The following is a 24,958-nucleotide window of genomic DNA, read 5'->3' as shown; positions in this document are numbered from 1 at the left end:
CACCACCAGAGTTCTGCAAGTGGAAAGGAACGCAGACCGCAGAACAATAAAGTCCATAATGGAGGATGAATGGAAGCCTCGAGGGGAATGAACACATGGCACCACACACACACACACACACACACACACACACACACACACACACACACACACACACACACACACACACACACAATCTCTCTCTCTCTCATTCTCTCTCTCTCACATGTACACACACACACACACACACACAATCTCTCTCTCACATGTACACACACACACACACACACACACACACACACACACACACATACACACACACACACACACACACACACACACAGTAATCAGAGAAGAACCATCACAGCCATGCCCGTTACGTGGAAGAAGCACAATTAACACCAATGAAAAGTACAAGGCCTGCCCGTCTGTTTAATTAAGGCCACTGTGGGTGTAAGTGCAGCATATATGGTTCTTGCATACACTTTGAGCAATAAATGTGTCCCTGAAACACAGTAAGGTAGAGTTCAGCAAAACTGAAACAGGTACATGCTGTACAATGACAAAGACTGAAACATATGACCAAAACATCTGAAACATACATTACTGTGATGTCTCCTCATTACCAGGTTCTCAGCTTTGCAATTAACTGTTAATCTAACAGAGATCCTTAACCTTTTACCAGTCTCTTCAAGTGATTTGCTGTTTAAGCCTATTGGGATGATGGGTAGCTGTGGGTTACTGACCTCGCAAAGCCAAAGTGTTCATCCTATTATACTCATTAAATAAAATCGCCCGTTTTACAAGAGACAACCACGCGTGCCATCACAGACCCAAGCTGCCATGGTGTCTTTGCTCATGCGATGACTTAACACCGCTGTGCGTCTCACTTGGGTCATAAACCTGGCTGCCTTTCCATTTTATTTTCATTGGGCGGCCAATTAAATCTCGTATTGATTCACGGTGCAATCACCATCTGCTGTGCTACAGACACCTGTCCTAATGATACAGCTTGAGTAGAACTCAGCGCAGGAAGGATTATCTAATAATGTATGTACACCTCCCTGACAAGCACTGCTTTGATTCTGACTGATAGCATGTCTCTCACCATTCTTTTCAAAGTCTTTCTGCAGTCTCTATATATGTTAACAACTCTGCATTTACCGCCTTTTATGATTAAGTTTTCACATTCCAAAATGCTTGAATTTGTCGAGGAACAGAAATGGAGTGAGGATATTCACTTTGAGTATAGACACAGCCACCCACAGGATAGGATATCCGGAGAATGAGAGCTTCAGCGAGAAAGAGAAACTGAGAAAGAGAGACTGAGATTAACTGGCTGGTCACACCCTGACAGTCAGCCACTGTGAAGGGGCTTAGCTGAGCAGGAAAGCCTGAGGCCTGGCATGAGGCCTGCTGACAGCTGTCTGGAGACATAAGGGCTTTGTTTACCCAGTTGTGAGTATGCAGAGCCACTCTGAAGGGTGTACACAAGGATAAAGTGCTGATTGAAGACATACAGAGATAACAGCAAGAATGGGAGCATAAGAAGGATCTTGCATGCCTGTCAGACACACACACACACACACACACACACACACACACACACACACACACACACACACACACATAAACCTCTGCTGACGTTTTGTTAAAATATACCTAAATATGAGTTTGTGATGTACCAGCATACAGGCAGATACAAATGCACAAATATTTGCAAACTTGTTTAAGCGCATCAGGAACTCAGGCAGAGGTGCAGTCTGTTCCAGCACTGAGACCGAACTCAAGCAGAGGTGCAGTCCACTCGCACAGCGAGACAAGACACTGGTAAGTGCAGACTTCAACAGTAGCGCACCTGATGACATGTTAAACTCTTAACCAGAAGTTTCAGTTCACAGTGAGCCAGTTCGAAAGTGAGCCAGTCTGTCACCGATCCTCACAGACTCAGCCCATCGGCATCTCCCTAATAGCCATACCGTTTCATACTGGAACCAAATCCAAAAGGGTCCATGGTAAACTAGAGTGAGAGAGGTCATAAGGGAGAGTAAGAGAGCGAAAGCAATTCCAACAGTCTTTAGGAGCTGCTTCAAGCTGAACGCATCAGGCCCAGAAGCGGAGCGGGGCGGAGTTCGATTCCTAACCCATTCGCGCTCATGTTCAAACCTGCAGATCTATACAGGTTGGCCTGAGAAGCACTTGCATGGATTAGCTGTTGCAGGTCCAGCGGCCCATGCCTGCAGCTGCAGACGGTGGAGGCTAATGCGATGTTTAACATGGACGGACTCAGCGAGGCGAGCCGAGAAAAGGCGCGTTAAGTGGCAGGCGGGAGGGAGCACCAGGGAGAGCAGTCATCCCGAACTCATCCCCAGGGAATGAGTTCCCCAGCCATGTCTGGGCAGTTGAGCGTGTCCTTCACCCCTCCCTCTTCCCAAGAGCCTGGAGCTCTCCATGGGCTATGATGCTGAACGGTTCTATCAGCAGCAGGGTACTTGTATGCAGAGCTGCACAACAGTGCCATCTACTGGCAGAGGCAGGAAGTCCTAATGCAAAAGACCACTGAAGCACATAGGTTGGGTCTCGGCTCTTCTGTGTTTGAAAATGTGCTTTAAATAAAGTGGATCTACCCTCCATAAATTCTGCTTTTGGTTAAATCAGCGGGGCGTTTGCTGCACGCACATATGCGTTTTCCTACCTGAATTCACCAGCTCCTGCTCCATCACACCACAGCCTAGCACCTCCAGCCAGTCGCCCTGGAAACACACCTCCATTTCAAAAGAAGGATGTGTGAAAGGGAAGTAGCACTCCACCCAGCGAATCTCCAACTCTGGGAGGCAAAAACGGAGAAGACAAAAAAAGAGAGAAGAAAACACAGATGGCGATGGGTACGCAGGCAGATGCTGGGAGAGAAGGAGAAAGGTGAGGTGTGATCACCGCCACGATGGTGCTACCTTCCCCGAAAAGGTGCCTGACAAGATGGGTGAGCGTCTGTTTCAGGCTGAGCTCCGCGAGCTTGACGGCCTCCAGAGTGTGGCTCTCCTGCTTCTGTGGCGTGCGTCGGCCGCCGCGCTCGAAGAGCGCCAGGTCCTCGCCGTTCTCCACGTGTGCAAACAGCTGTGAAAGCGCTCACAGATCAGGCTTCATAACAGCCCAAGTTTCCCCAGCTACTCTCGGCAAGCATTAGAAACCCCTTTAAATACAGGGCACTGTCTCAGTCTCAGAAGGAAGTTTTATTGCTCTGACCACAAATTCAAATAAGCAGTGATGCAGAATGAAGGTGGCGCTACATCTCTGCGCTGGCAATTCAAACTTTCATAGCTCTGATATGTTTGTGGGCCAAATGAGATCCGTCACATTTCAGAGATATAAAACGGCACTGATTTTGCCAAAAACTGTTGCCAAAAAATATTATGTTTAATGAGTATGGTAGAATTTGTCATAAATTGATGAATTAGAATATTTTTTTTTCATCAGAAAATTTCAATGAGACCCATGAACTCTGGGGGTGGGAGAACCATGGCCTGACCTCATGTTTGGAGAAAAGTCGCACTCCCTCCATCTGGTGAAACACGGGATAATGGCTGGAGTCAATCTCATCTCTCCTGTACACATCTCCAGCTAACAGGAAAGCGTCGCACCCGGCAAGCACCAGCTCCCTCTGGTGGGCGGAGGTGTGGGCACGTAGCATGTGAGTGCAGTTCAGGTAGTAGTTATCGCCCTTCTTCCGGCTGGGGTGGTCAGCGGGTATGAGCAGACTGTCAAAGTTCTGCTCCACCGTCACCACGGGGCTGAGGTTGTCGTGCGCAGAGAAGAGGGGCGTGCCCAGTCGGCTTAGGTAGGAGCGGTAGAAATGGTCTTTGATTCGCTCTTTGAGAAGCCACAGTGGGTGGTGCACCTGGTTGTGAAGCCCGCGGCCCACCTTGGAGAGGATTTTAGTCGTTACGTTGGTCATAGCGTCTCGTGGATAAACATGGCCTAGAACTTCCACAAAGCCGTCGCTAATTCTGTGCTGGGGAGATGGATGGTGTGTGGACAACTGCCTGAAGAGTTTTTTGTACAGTACAAGCCCATTTGATCTGGGGCAAGTGTGTAGCCATCTTTGAGCGGTGGGATATAGGAGGGGAATGCTGTGCAGCATTCTGCAGTATGACCTCATAGCTGAGCCTGTAAGAGAGAGAGAGAAAAAAAAGTGTTAACTTCAAACTGTATTTCTACATAAAATAACTTTAATATGGAGCTGTTATTCCAAGATACGTGGTCAAAACAGCAAGGCGAAGAAGACAGAGTTTGAAATGTCATTGCCAAGATCCCTTCCCAAGATTTTCTAACATTTTGGTGGCATTCGGTTGCTTCTTCCCTTGACCTGCACTCTGAGTCAAGCTGGGGAGACCTAGAGACCTGGGGAGACCTTTGTTCCTGCCATCGCAATATCAAGCAAATCGGCAAAGCCCAAGTCTGGGCTTCACGGGAGGTTTGCTCATCAAACAGCCGCCCTCTGATCCAAGACCGAGACGGAGCAAGCGGAGCCATTAGCAGACTAACGGACACGCAGCAGGCGAGCAGACACTGCGCTCTCTGAAGAGAATCAGAGAAACACAGAGGGGTGGGCAATAGGACCCAGCTGCAATAATATGACGCTTCCCGATTCCTCATCCACATTATCACAACATTCATTAATGTATCTTTGAGTGCAACAAAGACTCAAAGTATACCAAAGATCCCTGGCAGGAGGGGGGGGTGATTGAACAACTGGTAAAAAAAATTTAAAAATTAAAAATAAGGTAATGACAATCTAAAATATATCTTTTTTTTATTATTTAATTCTAATATGATGGTGTGACCACTCATTGCTGCTTTCTATACCTGGTGTAATTCTCTTTTGTGTTGGGGCTGGTCAGTGTTCTATAGGCAAATGGTACTTGTGAGAAGCTTAGAAAACTATCATTTATTAATTTATGATTGCCATTGTTATCATTGTTAACAATGATGCCATTGTTATGATTATGTCAGAATTTCAGCCACTCCTAGAAACAAATGTTAAAAGTTTGACTTTTGCAGAAGACAGAACCGTTTTACATTAAACAGACCCAACATCCCTCAAGCATCGTGTGAAGGAGGAGGACAGTGTAAAGTAAGATGGACCAGAGCCAAAGTTCTAGGAAGGAAATACAGATTTAGTGGTGAAGTCCTCAACATCTGAACTCCTTTCCTCTCTCTCTCCGTCTGACCCCTCAGATTTCTCCTACTTTCATTCGATCCCAGGTTCGGCTTTTATCCACAGGTTTCCGGCTCTGTCTGATGTGTTCTTTTCCTCTATGAGTCTACTTTGCCTGTTGTTCTTTGAAATCTCAGCATCTCTCCCTCACTGTAGCGGAGACTGTGGGTCTAGCTCCAGCCACAGAGCCACTCAGGACACATGGGAGAGTGAAGCATGGCCGCATTAGTCCCACGCTACCAGTCGCTCTCTCTTAGACTCATATAAATATTTGCCTTCGCACAGCAGTATTTCAGGAGCACGAAGGATGGGATACACTCCACAGCTCCTCTCTCGGGAAAGCGACTTCAAAAAGGGAGGGAAAGTGTTCGCCGGACAGCAAACCGCGGACGCACGCGGATGCGCGTGCCTACGTGGACGCACGCGCTCTCATGGTGCACGCCCCCCGTACCACGTACGCGCCAGCCCACACGGACACGCACACCCACATCCTGGATGCGAACGCCCACTCCAAGAACGCATACGCCCACACAGGCTCACATGGACACACTGACTGACATGAACACACACGGATACACAGGCCCACAGGACGGACGCTCACGCCCACACCGCAGATGCACATGCCCATCCCACAGATGCACAAGCCCACGAGTATGCAAATGCCCACACGGAAGCACACCCCCGCATATACGCACACCGGCTCACGCGGGCCAACATGAAGGAATACACACGCCCTCGCTAATACACACGCCCACACCACGGACGCACACGCCAGCATAAACGCACATACCCACAAAGATGCACAGGATCACACACACACACACACACACAGACTAAAAGACTTTAAAAAAAAACAACAACAACAAAAAAAAAAAACAGTGGTGGGAAAAAGTTTGCAATGGCACAAAGGGGAAAGTGTGTTGCACTGCAGTGTCAATGCAGCACAGTGGGTTCCAGCCAGGATCCTCCGAGCGGTGTTCCACTTCACACTCTTGTTTTACAGTTGCACCACTGTTGGGATGCTGCAAATCAAATTAAATGGGCAGGGTGGGCCTGCTCTGTTTTATGCAAACATAAAAACAGGGGAAAGATATCTGCACACACCCACCAACACAAACATTTAATGTAGAATGCTCTTAACTGTACACACACACACACACACACACACACTCCGACAGGCAGGAAGTTTTATGAGTGAACGGCAGGGCCGTTCATCCTCACCCCTCTAGATGTAATACGGGCAGAATACGCCGTTTCATCCGTGTCCTTATATCAAGTCATGTCTCATCACAGCCACCCAGCCAAGCCTGCTAGGAATCCCCACAAATCTACAGGCCCACGTTCCTGACATTCATAGACTTGGTGTGTGTCTACACGGACTCTGTGTCTACACGGACTCTATGCCGTGGCATATTTCGGCAACAGTGGTTATGCGGTTGTGTAAACATGTGTGATTAATGTATCCTTGCTCTTGTTTAAATGTCCTGATGAAGGTTGTATGTGAGGGCAAGATTAAGAGAAGGAACAGAGCCAAGGAGGAGGCGCCGGACCGAGCAAGCAGGCTGCGTCCGCCCGGACCAGAAGAACACTCCGTGACCTCCGAGTCTGCATCATTCGTGAGCGCTGGGATCGGGGAAATCCATGCTTCCAACATCCATCCAACCCCAGTGTAATTTATTAGAAGGAGCATAATGCCATTATGGCATGGTCAGCTTGTCCACGTACCCAACCATCACGAACCATATCCATGCCACTGCTTCTTCGTTACAGTGCAGAGCTGGTCAAAACGATTCTCTGGATCGTTTAAGATGATACTGCGCTCTTGAAAATCATCTCAACGACAACGAGGGGTTAATGTATTCAGCCTGCAGTTTCTGCTTCTACCTGTTGCCATTTCGGGGGGGGGGGAGGTTTGGGGGCCGTCGGCCAGGTTGGAGTTGGTCACGCGCCGGCATTCGCCCTCACGCCTGCTCTGGAAGCCAAGCAGCTGAGCTTGAGGCGGTGATCGCCTCCACTGCCCCCGCACCGCTACGCCTCTCTGTCCCCCAGGGGCCTCGGACACACATGGGCTGCAGCTTCTGTGCAAGCGTGCAGAAGAGTCAACAAAGCTGCATGCTAATGCTGCTTCTTGATAAGGCTTCGGTTTGTTAACTAGGTGTGCAGCAATCTCTCATTTGCAAACCAAGGACAAGTCATTATCTAGTAGCAAATGTGGTTTAGCTCAACTTACTGAGAATAATCCGCAGCCTGATGAAGCCTGTCAACACAGTGGTTAAGGTACTCAACTAGTAATCAGAACGTTGCCAGTTCAAGCCCCTCCTGGGCAAAGGCCCTTAATTGCTCAAATTGTTTTCAATCATAATTGTAAGCTGCTTGGGATAAAAGCGCCATCAAAATGTGGTAGTTTTGGCCCCACTGCTTCACTGAACAACCCTCAGCTCCATCCCTTGTACAAATACAAACGAAACAGCTTTCAAATGGCGGTGAAAGGTGAACATACCTCAGAACCAGCTAAAGATGTTCTCCAAAAGTGAAATACCACGATCGCGGCAAACTCGGATTCTCTCAGTCACGTGGTGCTATTAACAGGAAGATTATGTGGTTGTGCTAACAAACGCGGGGGCTAGTGCCAACACTTGGCTATTTTTGAAGGCAGCTGTAAAACGGTTCTGATTAAAACCGATGTTATTTTATTTAGGCCACAAAATGTTTCTAAGTATCTCTGTAGAACTAAAAACAAATGGGATACCTGTATTAATATACTATTAGCTTCAGTTTTAGAGGGATTCTCACACATAGATATTGGTACATTTATGAGTACGTGATCTTATTTCAATTTCTTGAGGAAAACTGCTTTTACACAAGTGTACTGGGCCATTCCTTAGTCTTCGTTAAGTACACACACAGCTGAGCACGTGGTGCAGAGGGGCTGCTCTGGTTAAATTTTCTCTATGACTGTTACAGAGCTTAACGGAGCTAGTATTTTGTAAAGGTGTCTGTCCAGTGTGCCACACGCCATGTGCCCAGAGGTTAAAGGTCACGGTGGACCTGCCAGGACTCGGCACGAATGCGGTCTGACCTATTTTGACCTGGATTCCCAGCCACCGTCGAGAGGCGTCAGAAGGCCTAAGCCCGCCTCAGAGTGGGAGCCCAAAACACAGAGACGAGGGTCGCCCTAGTACGGGGATAAAACCGGGAATATTTCCCTCCAGATCCATTGTGCGGTCCTGCGGGAGCCGAGAAAGAGCCAAGGGTTTTGAGGAGCTCTGCTGAACGGTGCCGTGTGCTCGTGTGAGGCAGCCCGCCGTGGTCTTCCTCCACACCCTCTCTCCCACAGATCTGAACACGCCGCAGACGCCTTTGAAGTCGCGCAGGCGAGATGATGTCACTGCAGCACTGTGAAACACTGCATAGCAATCGCTCGTGGCCGTCGGGGGTGTGTTTGCGCGCGGTAAAGGCAAAGCAGGGCTGCTGTTTCACAGCAGTCTGGAGGGGGAGAAAAAAAAAAGTTTGTGAACCAAGAATGATTGGGATTTATGAACCAAAAATTATCTGGATTTATGAACCAAGAATGATTCAGATTTCTGCATGAATGGCTCCAAAAGCATGATCGCACCCTCATCTAAGATGCAATGGAGGTGTCAAACAAGTGAAAAAGAATCCTAATGCTAATGTGACAGTTAAGAAATCTGCAGCAATCCCGCAATCTCTTGTGTTTATATAATTACATACATCAAGGTTGGACTAAGTGGCCTCTCTGCACTAGATCTGAGCAGCAGCTACAGTGTTTGGTGTAAGCTGCTGCTGGGAAAGGAGGTTTCGTTATTAAATAAGAAAAATCTTGACCTTGACAGTCATTTGCGCAGTAAAAATATAGAAATGCTAAATGTGCACATTTGTTAAATAAGACCTTTGGTTATGAACTTACTTTGTTAGTTATAATGACTCAGATTTGATGATACTGAGAATCGTTGTGTGTGTGCGCGTGTGTGTGTTGTGTGCTGTGCGTGTATATGCATAGAGGGGGAAATTTCATGGTGTAGTTTTGAGTTGGAGCTCACATCTGGTCAAAAGACTGAACTTGTGTTGGAAAACTCACAAGCGGCATACCTCATTCTCTTAAAAGAAGCATTTGCTTCACTGCTAACACACAGCACAACTCTTGACAATATTACAAGAATGTAAAATCTGAAGCTCCTTTCGTTGTGGCAGGATTACGTCAGTCGACTAGGAGCTACCCTCAGTGCGACTCTACTGCAGTGTCTGAGGTACGCCATGAACGCAGCTGCAAGCAGCCGCACTGGCGCTATAGGTAGCTGTAGCCCACGTGGGCCAGCCTGCCTACTGAAGCTGCACTAGTGCTTCAGCCCTGACTATGAAGCACAGCACGTTGCTGTCAACGTTCAGACCATTCTGGCCTGCACACGTCTTCAGAGCACCGTGCCCTGACCTTCTACAAAGAGAGAGAGAGAGAAAATGGGACAGACGAGCGCGAGTGGGGCAGAGAGTGAGAGGGAGAGTGAGAGAGAGGAAAGAGAAAAACTCTGACCACACCGAAACTAGAAGCAGACCGAAACAACTAGGAATCAGTTGTATAATGAATTCAAGTTAACAGGTTATAATACATCCAGAACTGCTTAAGGCTCCAAAAAGGACAAGTATTAGGAAGACAGGGTGATGAGAGGCAAGATGGTTTAAGGCTGCGGAATAGGACCTACCAATGATGGCAATCAAGAGATCAGGGTCTGACTAGGGTCAAACCTGCGGATGGGAATTGCGCACAAATATTTGCAACCACAGAATTTACTTGTGCTGTTGCTCACATGGTTGGAGCGAAAGCAGACTGCGTGACGATGCAGAAAGCGCTCTCTGAAACTGGAGACGAGAGCAGACTGCTGAAAGCAAGTGCAATGCAAAACAACACACACACACACACACAACGCAGAATCAAAGGATACAGCAGCAAGACGGCAACCGAGTACTTCCACACAGGAAGAAAGTTAAGGGAGGGATAGAAAGGTCGGGAGATTAAGAACCAGAACAAACCAGGAGACAGATGGAGAAAAGCAGGCAAATGGGAAGGGGAGAGAGAACGACAGCCACAGTCTGACAGCGAGAGAGAGAGAGAGAGATAGAGAGAGAGAGAGAGAGAGAGAGAGAGAGAGAGAGAGCGCAAGCAGTGAGAGAAGCGGAGAACGAAAGCGTCATGGAACGCAACCGAACAGGTGACCAAGGACACAAGGAAGAAGGCAACAGAAGCGGGACAGGGACAGAACCAGAGAAGACAAACGAGAAGTGTAGAGAGTAAAGCATCCGTGGACCACAGGAGGAGGTAGACGGAGAGTAAAGCATCCGTGGACCACAGGAGGAGCGAGACAGATGTATGAGTCGGGGTTTGTCTGCGTAGTGAATGTAATCTACTGCACGCAGAGAGGGGTGTGCAAGCAGAGAGAGAAAGAGAGAGAGAGAGAGAGACCACAGCATAGCGTCTGTGTGTGTGTAAGTAACTGATGGTGTGAATTAGACTGGCCTCTTCCAGAGTACGAGCACTCAGTATAGTCATAACTCGTACAGCTCTTGACTTCAGATCACCAACATGACCACACCGCTAGAGCACCACTCCACCACACACACACACACACACACACACACACACACACACACACACACACACACACACACACACACACACACACACACACACACACACACACAAACAGCCCCCCACCCATAATGGCCCTGCCAAAAACAGGGTCATTCAATGTCAGCCAACTCTGAAACACTGTGAATCAGTAATAAGAGGAGAGATGGAGAGTTCATAGCAGCACATTCCCAAGTCAAATCCTCAGAGCTGCAACTTATAGCTTCATTTCCATATTATATATAGTTTCAAAGCTTGCAAATTTTGGCTGATGCAAATTTTACTTTATATATATGAAATTCTGAATGTCATTTCAGGACTTCTTCAGGATTTCTATCCCTAGCTTTATGGCTCATAAATCCTGTCTCTATAATAGTCTGTGCTTGTTTGCGCTCGTGGTTATGCGTAGCCAGATGGCAGCATTCCTTGGTAACTATGATGTATAGGTTTCATTACCAATATGCCTATCACAATGCATCATTACCTAACGCAGCCTGAACATTATGTTTATCATTAATAACTGTATTGGTGTGACATTTAAATGTAACCTATGCAATATCTGTACGTTTCACTTGAAAGTCACATAATATGGTTTTTTGCATGCCTTGTCATGACCAAGAAGCAGAAACTTTCCTCAAATTATTTTCTTTGTATAGCTTTCAAAAGCTTTTCTAACTCAGCCTGAGTTTAGACCAGATTACCTTTAGCTGAAAACCTTTATCTCAGCCCTAAGTGAACATTATGAGCCCGACACAAAAAAGCAATGGTACAGAAAACATCAAACACCAAAGCAAAAGACAGCCAGTATAACATCTGCTTAACCTCCAGCACGGAAAAGACCAGACATGATATAAGGATAAGAAGTCACCGTGCACACAGGAAAAAGCACATATCCAGTGAGAGTATCCTAATGCTGAAAGAACATTTTCCAGAGCACAAATCCAAAGTTGACAGAACCAAATCCAAAGTTGTTAAAAAAAAAAAAATGAGCAGCATTAAAACTACAGGAAACAAGTGTGACAGAGCTGAGACAGTGTGGAGGGGACTGGTGTGCACTAAAACTACAGGAAACAAGTGTGACAGAGCTGAGACAGCGTGGAGGGGACTGGTGTGCACTAAAACTACAGGAAACAAGTGTGACAGAGCTGAGACAGTGTGGAGGGGACTGGTGTGCACTAAAACTACAGGAAACAAGTGTGACAGAGCTGAGACAGCGTGGAGGGGACTGGTGTGCACTAAAACTACAGGAAACAAGTGTGACAGAGCTGAGACAGTGTGGAGGGGACTGGTGTGCACTAAAACTACAGGAAACAAGTGTGACAGAGCTGAGACAGCGTGGAGGGGACTGGTGTGCACTAAAACTACAGGAAACAAGTGTGACAGAGCTGAGACAGCGTGGAGGGGACTGGTGTGCACTAAAACTACAGGAAACAAGTGTGACAGAGCTGAGACAGCGTGGAGGGGACTGGTGTGCACTAAAACTACAGGAAACAAGTGTGACAGAGCTGAGACAGCGTGGAGGGGACTGGTGTGCACTAAAACTACAGGAAACAAGTGTGACAGAGCTGAGACAGTGTGGAGGGGACTGGTGTGCACTAAAACTACAGGAAACAAGTGTGACAGAGCTGAGACAGCGTGGAGGGGACTGGTGTGCACTAAAACTACAGGAAACAAGTGTGACAGAGCTGAGACAGCGTGGAGGGGACTGGTGTGCACTAAAACTACAGGAAACAAGTGTGACAGAGCTGAGACAGCGTGGAGGGGACTGGTGTGCACTAAAACTACAGGAAACAAGTGTGACAGAGCTGAGACAGTGTGGAGGGGACTGGTGTGCACTAAAACTACAGGAAACAAGTGTGACAGAGCTGAGACAGCGTGGAGGGGACTGGTGTGCACTAAAACTACAGGAAACAAGTGTGACAGAGCTGAGACAGCGTGGAGGGGACTGGTGTGCACTAAAACTACAGGAAACAAGTGTGACAGAGCTGAGACAGCGTGGAGGGGACTGGTGTGCACTAAAACTACAGGAAACAAGTGTGACAGAGCTGAGACAGCGTGGAGGGGACTGGTGTGCACTAAAACTACAGGAAACAAGTGTGACAGAGCTGAGACAGTGTGGAGGGGACTGGTGTGCACTAAAACTACAGGAAACAAGTGTGACAGAGCTGAGACAGCGTGGAGGGGACTGGTGTGCACTAAAACTACAGGAAACAAGTGTGACAGAGCTGAGACAGCGTGGAGGGGACTGGTGTGCACTGTCACCAAGTCAGCTGAAGGCGGAGGCATGTTCAGCTCTAAACACTTATTGACAGCGCTAAAGCAGGCCTGTACGGCGGGACATGTTGGAGCATGCCGCTGCCGTGGACCCGTCCTCTCAACGTCGTTCCCACGAAGCACTCCCCCCCTCCCTTTTTCTGGGCTATTTTCAGAAGACCAGCCTGGCATGCAGAGTGGGCACGGTGCCCCCGCCCAGGCACCGGTTGGCCGACGTGTGTCGAGCGACCGTGACTCCGCGCAGCGTCAGGGCAGACTGGCACTGCCAGGAAGTATAGAGAGCTCCGGTGGGCATAGGGCAAAGTGGTAGCAAGGACCTCGGCTGCACCAGAGCAGATGCTTCCGGCATCTTCCAGCTGAGCAGTGCATTGTTATAAGAGGCCACCGGTACAACCGGTGTCCTCAATGGCTTCATGCAAGTAGAAATGTCTACGGGTAGTTAACAAATAAAAGCATGAATAGAACAAATCTATTAGCAAATCAGCCATATGCTTTGCTCACAACATAGGCCTACCCATGAATTTTTTTTAATTTCCCATCCATTATAAAATTGATGTTGATGTGCAACAGCAAAACAGGGAAAAAAAAACAAAAACCCAAAAAACAAAAAAACAAAACAAAAACACATATGACATGAGCAGTTACTGTGCTCGTAATTTATGGGAGGGTTAATCAGTACATCACGGAGGCTTACATCTCAGAAGAAGATTAGCCTACTTAAAGCCTCTTGTTCCATGTACAAAAAAAACATCTTAGAAAAAGATTAAAAAAACAGTATGGCAATCATAAGACCCACATATCAAAAGGCTGACACAAAAGAACATCTCAACCAATATCAGCCAATTTCTGCAGGTCTGTGCAAGATTCTTCCAGCACACGTTATATTTTAGCAACCTGGGGCAATAAATTATTACTGTATGCCGTTGTCTCATTTTCTTTGCACAGCCGAATCCACAATGTAGCACAATGCAACTAATTTCCCTATGTAATGATAAGCACATGTTGAACAGTTCTGGAGTACCCATAATATTAAGCTTAGCCATAAGCAGTTGCAGCCATGATATACACTCGTTAGCCACTGTAACAGAAATACCTTGTACCTGCACTTACTGTTACTTTATTTGGATCACGTACCTTATAGGTGCATTTTGAAGTGTAAAAACTCAGAGTGTAACCCATCTGTTGCAATGCAGAAATCATCACACACTCTCTTCCTCATTCGTTGTTGGCCAGTTTCGGACCACAGATCAGACTATATTTATTTGGATGGTGTAACATTCTCAGCATAATAGTGAAGTTGACATGGTAGTGATATGGGAGTGGATATTATATTGTTGCTGGAATTTTGTGTGTCAGTGTCAAATGATGAATTGAGTGTGAACTGCCACCTGGAAATATCCTGTCAACAGCAGTGCAAAAGTCAGAAATGAAAGGCTAAAGTAGAGGTATTCAACCGCAGACTTCCAAACAGACAGCGATTCCAAATCTGTTTGTGGATTTTGCAACGCCTAGTAGTAAACCAGTTAAACGTAACTGACTGGACGGTTTGTCACCATGTCTGATTCCTATTTAAACAGAGGGTAGAAAATCTGTAGTATCTGGAACTCAAAAGCTGTGATGGAAATACCTGTGTTCTATTATCTCAAATAAATACCAGTGGCTACGAGCAGACTTGGACTCTGGAGTCTGGAGTCTGGAGAGGAACAGTTCCAGGCTAAAGCATGGCCAACACAAACCAAGCCTGGCAACAGATGAACCAGTAAATGCCCGCGAGGTGTTTCTAATAAAGTGGCTGGCAAGCGCATTGAAAACAAAACCCAAATGAGCTCCAGATCCCCTCCCCAGCCCTGCAGGCTCAGGAATGATCACGCCTGCTGCCCGTCTCCCGCGGGACCTCCACTGCAGCGTCCCTGCTTTACGGCCACTCATCGACCCCATCCAAGGAGTGTGCTGCAGATGACCCAGCCATGATCCCTGCAAAGATGAGCGCGGGGCCCCGCGTAATACAGGCGTCTGCGTTCTCCGACATGTCCAGGTGCAGCGCGACCGCTACGTGGCCCATTAGAGGGAGTGCTGAAGACGTCCTCAAGGACAGCGAGTGTGCGTGATCATTAACCTCCGATGCTAATGCCCTCCTGCCGTGCTTGCGCCCTAACGGCTTTGACAGAGCAGAACCGCTCTCGGCCTGCAGCGTGAAGGTCAGCCACTGAGAGGGAGAGAGAGAACAGGGCAAAGACACTACAGGGGACCCGTAACTGACACCTCTGTGCTATAATGACCGCATCAGTATGCCACCTCGGCCTGGCCAGGATCGCGCGTACATATCCAGCTCGGGGGGGGGGGGGGGGGGGGAATGAAGAGACCACTCCAAAATTTCAGCTCTACATGGATGGCAGCCGTTCCATTCCAGTGCATTTTCAATTCAAGCACAGCCACACCTCGTCGTCCTTAATGAGGCGCTGATTAGGCGATCACCCGGACCGAACGCCAAGATGTATGAAAGCCGTGACTGAAAATCAGGGTTATTCCACCAAATATCGGTTTGTGCAAAGCAGTTTTTACCGAAAGGCTGAGAAGTGTGATAAATTAGAAAGGACAATTAAAGGGACTGAGATTCAGACCCGGATTATTCCTACACACGGAACATTTAACTAGGAATTCCTGTGGACAGTATAATTTTATTCAAGATCGGGCTCCGGAAAGAAAGGACGCGGACCTCTACGAAATGAAGTGCGAGGAAAACAAAGCCAGAAAAGAGCAGCGGGACCCTTCTGAGGCGCTGCCTGAAGCAGGGGAGCGGGGGGTCGAGGGGGGCACGCCGTTCAATCCCCCAGACTCCTCCGAGAGTGTGCGGTTTGAGGGACACCATCAATAAATAAATTGGTTTGAAGAGGAGTGACAGAGCAGCGTCCTCTGAGGAGCAGGCCGTGGATTAATGGCGCCGCAAAAGCAGAGCCAAGGTCAAGAGAGACAATCATATAAGAAAGACAGCCAACACAAGCAGGGGTCTCAGAGCAGTCGCTGGAAAGCCACACGGCCGCAATGTTTTTTTCCTTCCTTTTTGAAATTGTCACCAATTATTCAGGAGAACAAAAGATGTTTATGAAATCGCATATGAAGTAACACACACGCAGCTTGGCTAAATCTTGGCAAACGCATGTCCTTCGGCGGAGCGTGACCTTGGCACTGGTGTTCTCCGTAGCTCAAAAAAAAAAAAAAATCCTTTATTATTGCAACAGCACAGTGAAAAGGACGTACTGTAACTGTGAAAGGGATCGGGGCTGGCCAGCGCATTTGGGGAAGCAACAACATATTCAAGTCAGTCCATTTATTATAGCAAAACAAAAGCCGAGGCATGATGAGGCAGGATTTACTGTCATCACAAGCCTTTTCCCTAGCTGGCAGGATCTAGGCATCTTTGCAGGTTTCAGGGCTGCTGGTATCAGAGTCAATCAATTGCAACTTGAAGTATTTTCCTATAATAAAAGTCACATCTGCTGAAGTAGGCAAAAAACGCGACCTCTGATTCTCCATCCTGTCTTCCTTCCTCCCACGAGGAGTTCGGAGGGCGAGAAAGGAGTTTCCCTCCATAAGGTCGCTGATGCGGCATGGCGAGACCTCGTCATGGCTTTCGCACCTCAGATGGTGACTCAGTGAAGGGTCAAGCAGTGTGTGTGTGTGTGAGTGTGTGTGTGGGTTGGGGCAGAACAAAACGTCCCGTCGTCCCACACCCCGATCGCCCACCTTCTCTGCACACTTGCACTCACCCGCTGGAGCCAGTCACAGGACACAGAGAGCCCTAACGCGGCCCAGGCTAAGAGACCGCGCCGGGCTCCACGCCAAGATGGCCCTTGGCCTGGGCCGGGCACAGGTGCCACTCCTCACGGCTGGCACGCCGTTTCCGAGGCAAAGCAGGGGAGTGCCGCTAGCACCCACGCACTCGATGGCGTCCATGTCGCCTTGGCCAGCACTGCTTTCTTCCTCTGCAACAAATCCTGCTCCCTGCTACGTCACCACCCACATATCCTTATTCAGCTAGTTTCTTCATATCCCACACATGCTGTCTTCACCTTTCTGTCTCCATTATACGGGGTAATACGGAAGCTAGCATAAAACTTTAAACAGCAAAGACAAAATGTGCTAAACGGCACTCAGCAGGAAGTTCTAAACAATACAAGCAAAGCAAGGGTCAAAGTGGGTGGGTGAGGGCTTTAGTAACAGCATATTTTAATTGTGTTTTTAGTGCAACTGCAATGCTGAGCAAAACTTTGTGATACAGTAGAGTCCTGAAGCTGCTCTAGCAGGGATAAAAATGCAATAAAGGTGATTTTCAGAAGCAGAGCCCCAAAGCAGTTGTCAGAGCCCAGATCGTGAGTTGGGAGCGACAGTATAAACAAGGTAAACTTTTATGAGTGTCCAGGAAATGTGTGGAAGCTGCAGTCTTCACTGACCTGCCTCAACTTGCACACTCAATTTTCCTTTTGTGTGTGTGTGTGCGTGCGTGCGTGCGTTGCTCCTCGCAGAGCCTGCAGCATTGGAAGTAGCCACCCCCCCGTGACCCCCAGGGGCCAAATGTATTCGGTTTGTCGAGCTGACACCATCTATCCCACGCCAACTGTCACATCTGATGCAATAGGAGCCATGAGACAGGCGCGAGACTAGCGTGAGCAACTGCTTGCTTAGCAGACACGTCGTTCGGTTGTGTAGGAACTTTGCCACCTTCTTTCCTTTCAGCTGTGGGACTTTACAGAGTGTTGTTACCACACAGAGGGTCAAAGTAAGGACACATGTTTGTAAGACAGCAAGGACATAGCAGAGGGATGTTGCTGAGACCCCAGTGAAGCAACAAGCTGAGAGGAAAAGGTCTAATGGTTGGGGGTAAGGCTGCTTCTGAAGGATTCTTGGCATCAGTTAACAAGTCCAACTGACTCTCTTCAGGACTCTTTGCAGGAGATCCTCTGAGATATTCAGCCCCTTCATATTTGATCTGAGTAAACAGCAAAGGATCAACGCATTTCTGCAAAGGTTTTCTCCGCATTTCACATCTGAATTAAAAGTCAGGTCAGCAGGAAAGGAAGACAGAACTTAAGCATTTACCCCAATAAGGAACCTAATCTTGCTTAATCCATAAAAACACATTCCAGCACTTCCAAACTAAAGGCTTGGGTGCTGCTTCCTGTTTGGTTTTTGGTTCAGTAGGATGAGAAGTGACAGCACACAAAAATAGCAACACCTGAGAGTTTTCGAGCTCATTGTGTGTTCATATCTGTGTGTGTGTGTGTGTGTGTGTGTGTGTGTGTGTGTGTGTGTGTTTTGAGGAAGTGTGTAGGAGGGATCACACGGGCAAAGATCCGGCCTGTGCTCATAGAAGCGTGTGATTGAAGGAGATGGAACAGGCTTTGGGATGGTTTTAGTCACAACGGAAGCGGAGTTTCCCTTCCTACGATCTGAAGCATGCGCACAGCACAATCTATTTCATACATTTCAATATTTTTACTCAAAAAGTATTCCAATGAGGTTAACAAGTAACATAACTGAATCATTACATTCTCAATAAAATTTATGAATGAATCCTAACTTTCCCAGTAACATGAATGAACTCATACAATTATTTATGAACAAATATTTTGTCTTTTTTCAAAAATGAAATTTATGCGAAAAATATCAATACAAAACATTGTCCTTTGGTGTCTGAAATGTATTATGTTGCTAGGTAAGATTTTCTGGTCTATAAAGCACTGCCACACTGTGACACTTCCAGATTGTTTCACTGAAATATTATAATTACAAAAAGTGTCATGCAGAAACATGAAAGTTTCAAGTAAAAGGTAGTGAAGTGAGACGCGTTGTGTGCCAGAGAACTTCATGAACAAAGGCTGATGGTCTGATATTTATGTGTTGCATGAAGAACAAGAAATACTGTTTAAGGAAAAAAAAGAAATCTAACATACATGGGGCCACAGGGCTTTTGTAATCCAGTCACCAAAAAATAAAAATGACAGGCTCCCCTTTCTGTTACCTTACAGATAATGCCGACACATATCATCTATGTTTGAGAGATATTATGACTTTTACACAGGACTGTTTACAGTGGACCAAACCAAACACATGTCTGGTCATTAAGAATAAGCAGTGCTGTAAAATGATACGCAAGCATTGTAGGAATCAGGAAGCACCAAAAATGGTACAGTGGACTGTCAAGAAGGCCAGCAGAGCTAGTAGTGACAGAGCCTTCCCGGAGACCGAGACTGTCGCCATGGCAGTCTGAGTGCGAAAAGTGCGTCCATATACAACTGTCATGCTAATGCCTCATCTAAACTGTTTCACTCACACACGCATGCACACACGCATGCACACACAATGCAATTCATCATGCTTTCACAGTCTGGAGGCAGATTTCTTCTGCTTCCCGTGCCACGACCAGGTCAATTATGAAAGCGCCTTCATTTATAATGAAGTGTCTTGTCCTGGTTGATCCTGCCCCTTCACAAATGCACAAGACTTTAATTCAAGGTCTGCTGCACCTTCATGACTTTTTAATAACAGACGAACTCTGAAGCCCTTCTTGGGGCACACAGTCCAGAGTTTGAAGCACTTCTCCCATTACTCTTACTCAAGCCTAGAACATTACAAAGGATATTACATTGCGGGAGAATTCACTTCTACCAATCCATCAGTTATTATTATATCACAGGTGTCTGTTAGCAGACCGACCCCTTAGCTTAGCGACTTTGTGCATAACCCCCTGTGGGTCTGCAGACAAGCATCTTTCAAACTAGACAAAGGCATAAAAAGTTTAGTGTTCTTTTCATTAAACACTCATGTTCTGAGAAAAAAAAGCACTTTCATATCACTGATGTATTGCTAGTGGTTTATAATCTCCCTGAATTAATCCCTACTTGAAACAGAAACAACAACAATAATAAAAAAAATATATCCCAAGAAAACCAGTTCTGTACATTGTAGTGCATAAGTAAACGGATGTGGCAAGCTTTGCTGTTTTGGCTTCTGCACTTAAAGGAAATAATGCCTTTGAGGTTAAAGGACATCTGCTATAATTCAAATGATTAATTATTTAAATCTCTTGCGGGTAATCTATAGTCATGAGACTGACAAATTTTGGTTTTCACAAAGTTTAATGCCTCAGTTTCTTTTAGATCTTTTCATCAGGTGTTTATAAGGTATAGTGATATACATTTATAAACATTTCATAAGTTTTGTTTTTTACTTTTAATGACAAATACATCCGGTTTAAGCAAAGACTTAATATTTACAGTGTTGACCCTTCTTTTTTAAGACTTCTGCAATTCGCCTTGGCATGCTGGATATCAGCTTCTGATGGCAGCCCATTCTTGCCTAATCAGTGCTTGGAGTTGAGCAGTTTCTGTGTTTTTGTTAGTCCACCCTCTTTTGGAGGACTGACCACAGGTTCTCAATGGGATTGAGATCTGGGTAATTTCCTGGCCATGGACCCAAAATTTTAATGTTTTGTTCATTGTGCCACTTGGTTATCACTTTTGGTTTGTGATATGGTGCTCAGTCATGCTGGATAAAGCATTGTTCATCACCAAATTGCTCCTGGTCTAGTGGGAGAAGTTGCTCTTGGAAAATGTACATGGCAGTGTTCTTAGGCAAAACTTTGAGCAAACCTGCTCCCTTGGATGAGAAGCAACCCCACACATGAATGGTCTCAGGATGCCTCACTGTTTGCATGACATTGGACTCATGGTAGTCTTCTCCAGACAATCATTTGTCCAGATGTCCCAAACCATCTGAAGGGGGCTTCATCAGAGAAAATAACTTCACCCAGTCCTCTGCAGTGCAATCCCGATACTTCCTGCACAATGCCAGTCTGTCCTTGATGTTTTTTCTTGGAGAGAAGTGGCTTCTTTACTGTCCGTCTTGATACCAAGCCATCCTCCAAAAGCCTTCGCCTCACTATGACTGCAGATGCGCTCACAGCTGTATTCCTCCATTCCTGAGCAAGCTCTGCACTGGTGGTGACCCGATCCCATAGCTGCATCCTCTATAGGAGACGGTCCCGGCGCGTTCTTGGGCACCCTGAAGGCTTCTTCACTGCAATTGAACCTCTCCCCTTGAAGTTCTTGATGTATCTATAAATGGTTGATTTAGGTGCTCTTACAAGCAGTAATGTCCTTGCCTGGGAAGCCCTTTTGATGCAATGGAATGATGACTGCACATGTTTCCTTGGAGGTAACCATGGGTAACCGAAGAAAACTTCAAGCACCACCACCCTTTTAAAGCAACCAGCCTGCTCTTCTAATTAGCATGACAGAGTGATATCAGCTGCCTTGTCCCTGTTAACACTTTCACCTGTGCTAATGAGAAGATAACTGAAATTATGTTAGCAGGTCATTTTGTGGCAGGGCTGAAATGCAGTAATTTTGGTGATTAAGTTAATTTGCATGACAGGGAATGACTTTGCAATTAATTGAAATTCATCTGATCACTCTTCACAATCTAGATTTAATGCAAATTGCCACCATAAAAACTGAAACAGCAAACTTTATGAATACAAAAATTTGGGAACATAAGTTGGTTGACATATCCAGCAACATGTGGAACAGTCAATGCAAGTAAGACAAGCCACAATGAAGCAAGGCAGGCCAGAATTAAAACATTGTTCGATATTATTAAGAAGCAACAGTGCACTACTGAACACTGCTGAACAGCAAACCACCTAGTAGATCATAGCAGTAAAGGACTGAAAAACACCTTCCATCAAATCGAGACCCTACAGGGTTACCAAGGTAGAAGCCCCCAGAAATGAAAGGCCATATTAGAGATTACCTAAAGAATAAGGCCCCTAGTTCTGGCAAAAAAAAACTCGAATGAACTGAAGAGATGAAAATTAGCCTTTACCGGAGATGTAATGAGGAAAGTGTGGAGAAAACAAGGAACTGCTCATCATCCGATCCATACGACCTCATCTGTGAAACGTGCGTGTCCAGCCGCCAGGAAAACCACCTCATTTGTGGCTGCCGGCAGCAGCAGCAGGATGAATTCCCAAGTATACAGAGGCATCTTAACTGATCGGATCCAACCAAATGCCTCAAAACTGAGGGGATGACATCAGGACAAGGACTCAAAACATACCACTCATTCAGGGGTTTTCGGTGTTTTTGATTGGCTGCGTCACACACCTGACCTGGACCCCAATAGCTATGTGATTCAGATACTGAATACTGAATACTGAAGGCCAAAGACCTCTGAAACAAGCAAGAACTAAAACTGGCCTCATTATAGTCCTATAGAGCATCAGCAAGGAAGAAAATCAATGGCCGACGATGGATATGGATCACATGCTTCCGTTATTGAAGCATTAACCAGGATAGTTTTGCCTACGATTATGCTAACACGAGCACATGACTTGTATTTCCCTGAAATGGTGGGGCGGTGTTTAATAAGGGGTGTGATTCCAATATGATTCACTCCTCAGAGATGTATACAGCCTTTGACCGAAGCTGAGATTCTGCACGGCTTCATCTCAAATACAATGCGCTTCCGTACAGACAAAACAACAAAAGCTGTGACTTCATCTGCTTACTTTCACACTATGCTGTGTAATGATAATAGCTCTCCACTGCAACAATGCAAGGCAACTATGAGAATAAAGACTGTATGTGGCTGGTCTTAATCAGACAGAAACACTGATGACAACAGACAAGCCGGTGGAATAAATTGCAGCCCAGTTAATAAGTCCAAGTGGAAGGCTATTATGAGGACCGGAAAGGAGAGTGATGCAAAGAGGCCTTTATTGACTGTCCTTCAGTAAACCAAAACACAGGTGCTATTGTGCAGGCAAAATACTTGCTTGCAAGAATTAATTTCCAGACTTTAGAAACATACATACGTACGTACATATGCAAACTGGGATTCAATCGTGAAGGTGGTGGAGAATGAGTGGACAGAAGACTCAGGAGCAGACAGACAAAATGGTTACAGCTAACCAGTCAGACAGAGTAATGGGGGACATGGTAACAGGGCTGTCATCCATCCATCCATCCATCCATCTATCTATCTATCTATCTATCTATCTAAAGTGGGGGGGGGGGGAAAGATATGACCACACACTGGAAGGCTGAGAGAGGAATTATATATACATAGTGCATAAGCCGTGAAGATCATTTATTCAAATAATCACAGTAGTTTATTGCTAGACTACATCAGTATGAATGGAGAATAGGCTTATATAAGAACCACACCCAGCTCCACTCACAGTGCCAGGCTAAAGCCACAGCGTTCCCGCAAGGGTACCGAGGGCGGGAGGAAGTGAATGGAGTGCTGGCAGGGGGCATTTCCCACGTTCCACGAGAAAGCAAAAGCTGGCACAGTGGCGGCGGTGCAGGGCACTCTTTGTGAGCGTGGCCTGATGCAGAAGGCCCAGCATGGCCAGGAAGAGCTTTAGCAAGCAGATGGGAGAACCCTGCCGAGCCCCAAGCCTTCCTGAGCCTGGAGCAGAGAGCTCTTCGCAGACATACTGCCGCGCTAGCATCCACTCAATTTATTAGCAAACCACAACCTTCACATATGGATAGCATGGCATCCATGCTATAATGTGGAAGAAACTGTGATGGTGTGGATGTGTTTTCTGGCAAATTTCCTAGTAAACGTTGACACACAAATGGGTATACGCATCTTTTAAAATTGCTGCAAAGCCTCTTAGCAAAGAAAGTTCTGATAAATACTAGGCTGTACTCCAACACGCAGGCCTATTGCAATTTGTGTGCATTATTTACATTAATTAACAACGAATGTTGTAAACTGAGACATGGGCAGGTGAAGTTCCACCTATAAGGCGCTGAGCAATGTGATCCTTCTCCATACTGCAGGGCATCTCCAGCAATTTCTAACAATTATCACTCCAGCTAATTTGTCTCTACGACAGCCAAACAAATGGTACAACTCCAACACAAGGCCATTACCAAAGCTGGCTAATATAATTACATACATCTTGCTAAACCAACAACAAAAAAGTGATTAAGGTCCTTGGCTACACAATTAGACACTTGGAGCAAAGGCTAAAATTTCCCCGTTGAGCAGAACAATGCAACTTATAATGGTGGACCAGGTTTAAAACTCTGCTGCAAAGTATTAGAAATGTACCACAGATGTTAACCCGCTGGAAGACGACAAAAAAAAACAAAAAAAAAACAAAAAAAAAACAAAACAAAACACAAAAGCTAAACATAACTGTTCCTCAGGCAGGTATTCATTTGCATGGTCTACCACTGATAGAGAAGATTTGTGATGAGCATATAATTGGAGGATCTTCCCTTAGTACAGGGAACAAGACGCTTAGAGCTGGTCTGCTTTTGGATCAATAAAAAGACATTCAGCCTGAGGTGCCACTTTTAACATATGCTGTGCTAGTTAATCTGCCTGGGGGAGGGAATCGTTGTCTCTTCCACATTAGCGTTTCTACTTTATTCTTTTTTTTTTGTCAGCAGGACTTTGCCTCAGTTGGGAAACCCAACACCCGCCAGCCTTAACTGGGCACCGCATGCACAGATTTCTTGGCTATTCTAATTAGCAGTTCTTTTTACCATTATTCTCTTTGACTTGTCTGTTAAGTCACTGGTTTCCCTGCTCCGGTCATTACCAGAGTGGGACGTTGGGTTGTGCTCAGGCCGCAGCATAGCTTCGCCTACGCGGCTTGCCGCGCGACTCCTGCAGCTTGTCGGCAGGCTGCGAATCGTGTCCGGAGAGATTGCCGAACGCAGCCACGCTGCCATGTTTGAGGCCGACACTAATAATGACAGATTGACAGTGCCTTGCTGTTCTACCGGTACTTTCTGTTCCTCCTCAGAGCTTTCACAGGCCTGGAT

The 24,958-nt window shown here is 46.4% G+C and overlaps 1 protein-coding gene across 5 annotated transcripts in view; it reads right to left on the bottom strand.

Annotated features, from left to right (window-relative positions):
* The window catches only part of fars2 (phenylalanyl-tRNA synthetase 2, mitochondrial), an 85,494-nt gene that overhangs the window by 55,366 nt on the left and 5,170 nt on the right, over positions 1-24,958 (bottom strand). For 4 of the 5 annotated variants that reach the window (XR_014116811.1, XM_081695720.1, XM_035530836.2 and 1 more), the window contains exons 2-4: positions 3,506-4,143; positions 2,931-3,093; positions 2,675-2,806 (exon numbers count right to left, since the gene is read on the bottom strand). Coding sequence is in view for 4 of the 5 variants with exons in the window: in XM_081695720.1 (XP_081551846.1) it covers positions 2,675-2,806; positions 2,931-3,093; positions 3,506-4,135 (925 nt within the window). In the remaining variant the exon portion in view is untranslated. Of the gene's footprint in view, positions 1-2,674; positions 2,807-2,930; positions 3,094-3,505; positions 4,144-16,876; positions 17,133-24,958 lie in introns of those variants that run through there. The other variant, XM_027013267.3, reaches the window with a different exon arrangement.

This window comes from Electrophorus electricus, chromosome 14 (genome assembly GCF_041902795.1).
Source record: "Electrophorus electricus isolate QZ-2024a chromosome 14, ASM4190279v1, whole genome shotgun sequence".
Taxonomy (NCBI): domain Eukaryota; kingdom Metazoa; phylum Chordata; class Actinopteri; order Gymnotiformes; family Gymnotidae; genus Electrophorus; species Electrophorus electricus.
This window is presented reverse-complemented; position numbering and strand designations above follow the sequence as displayed.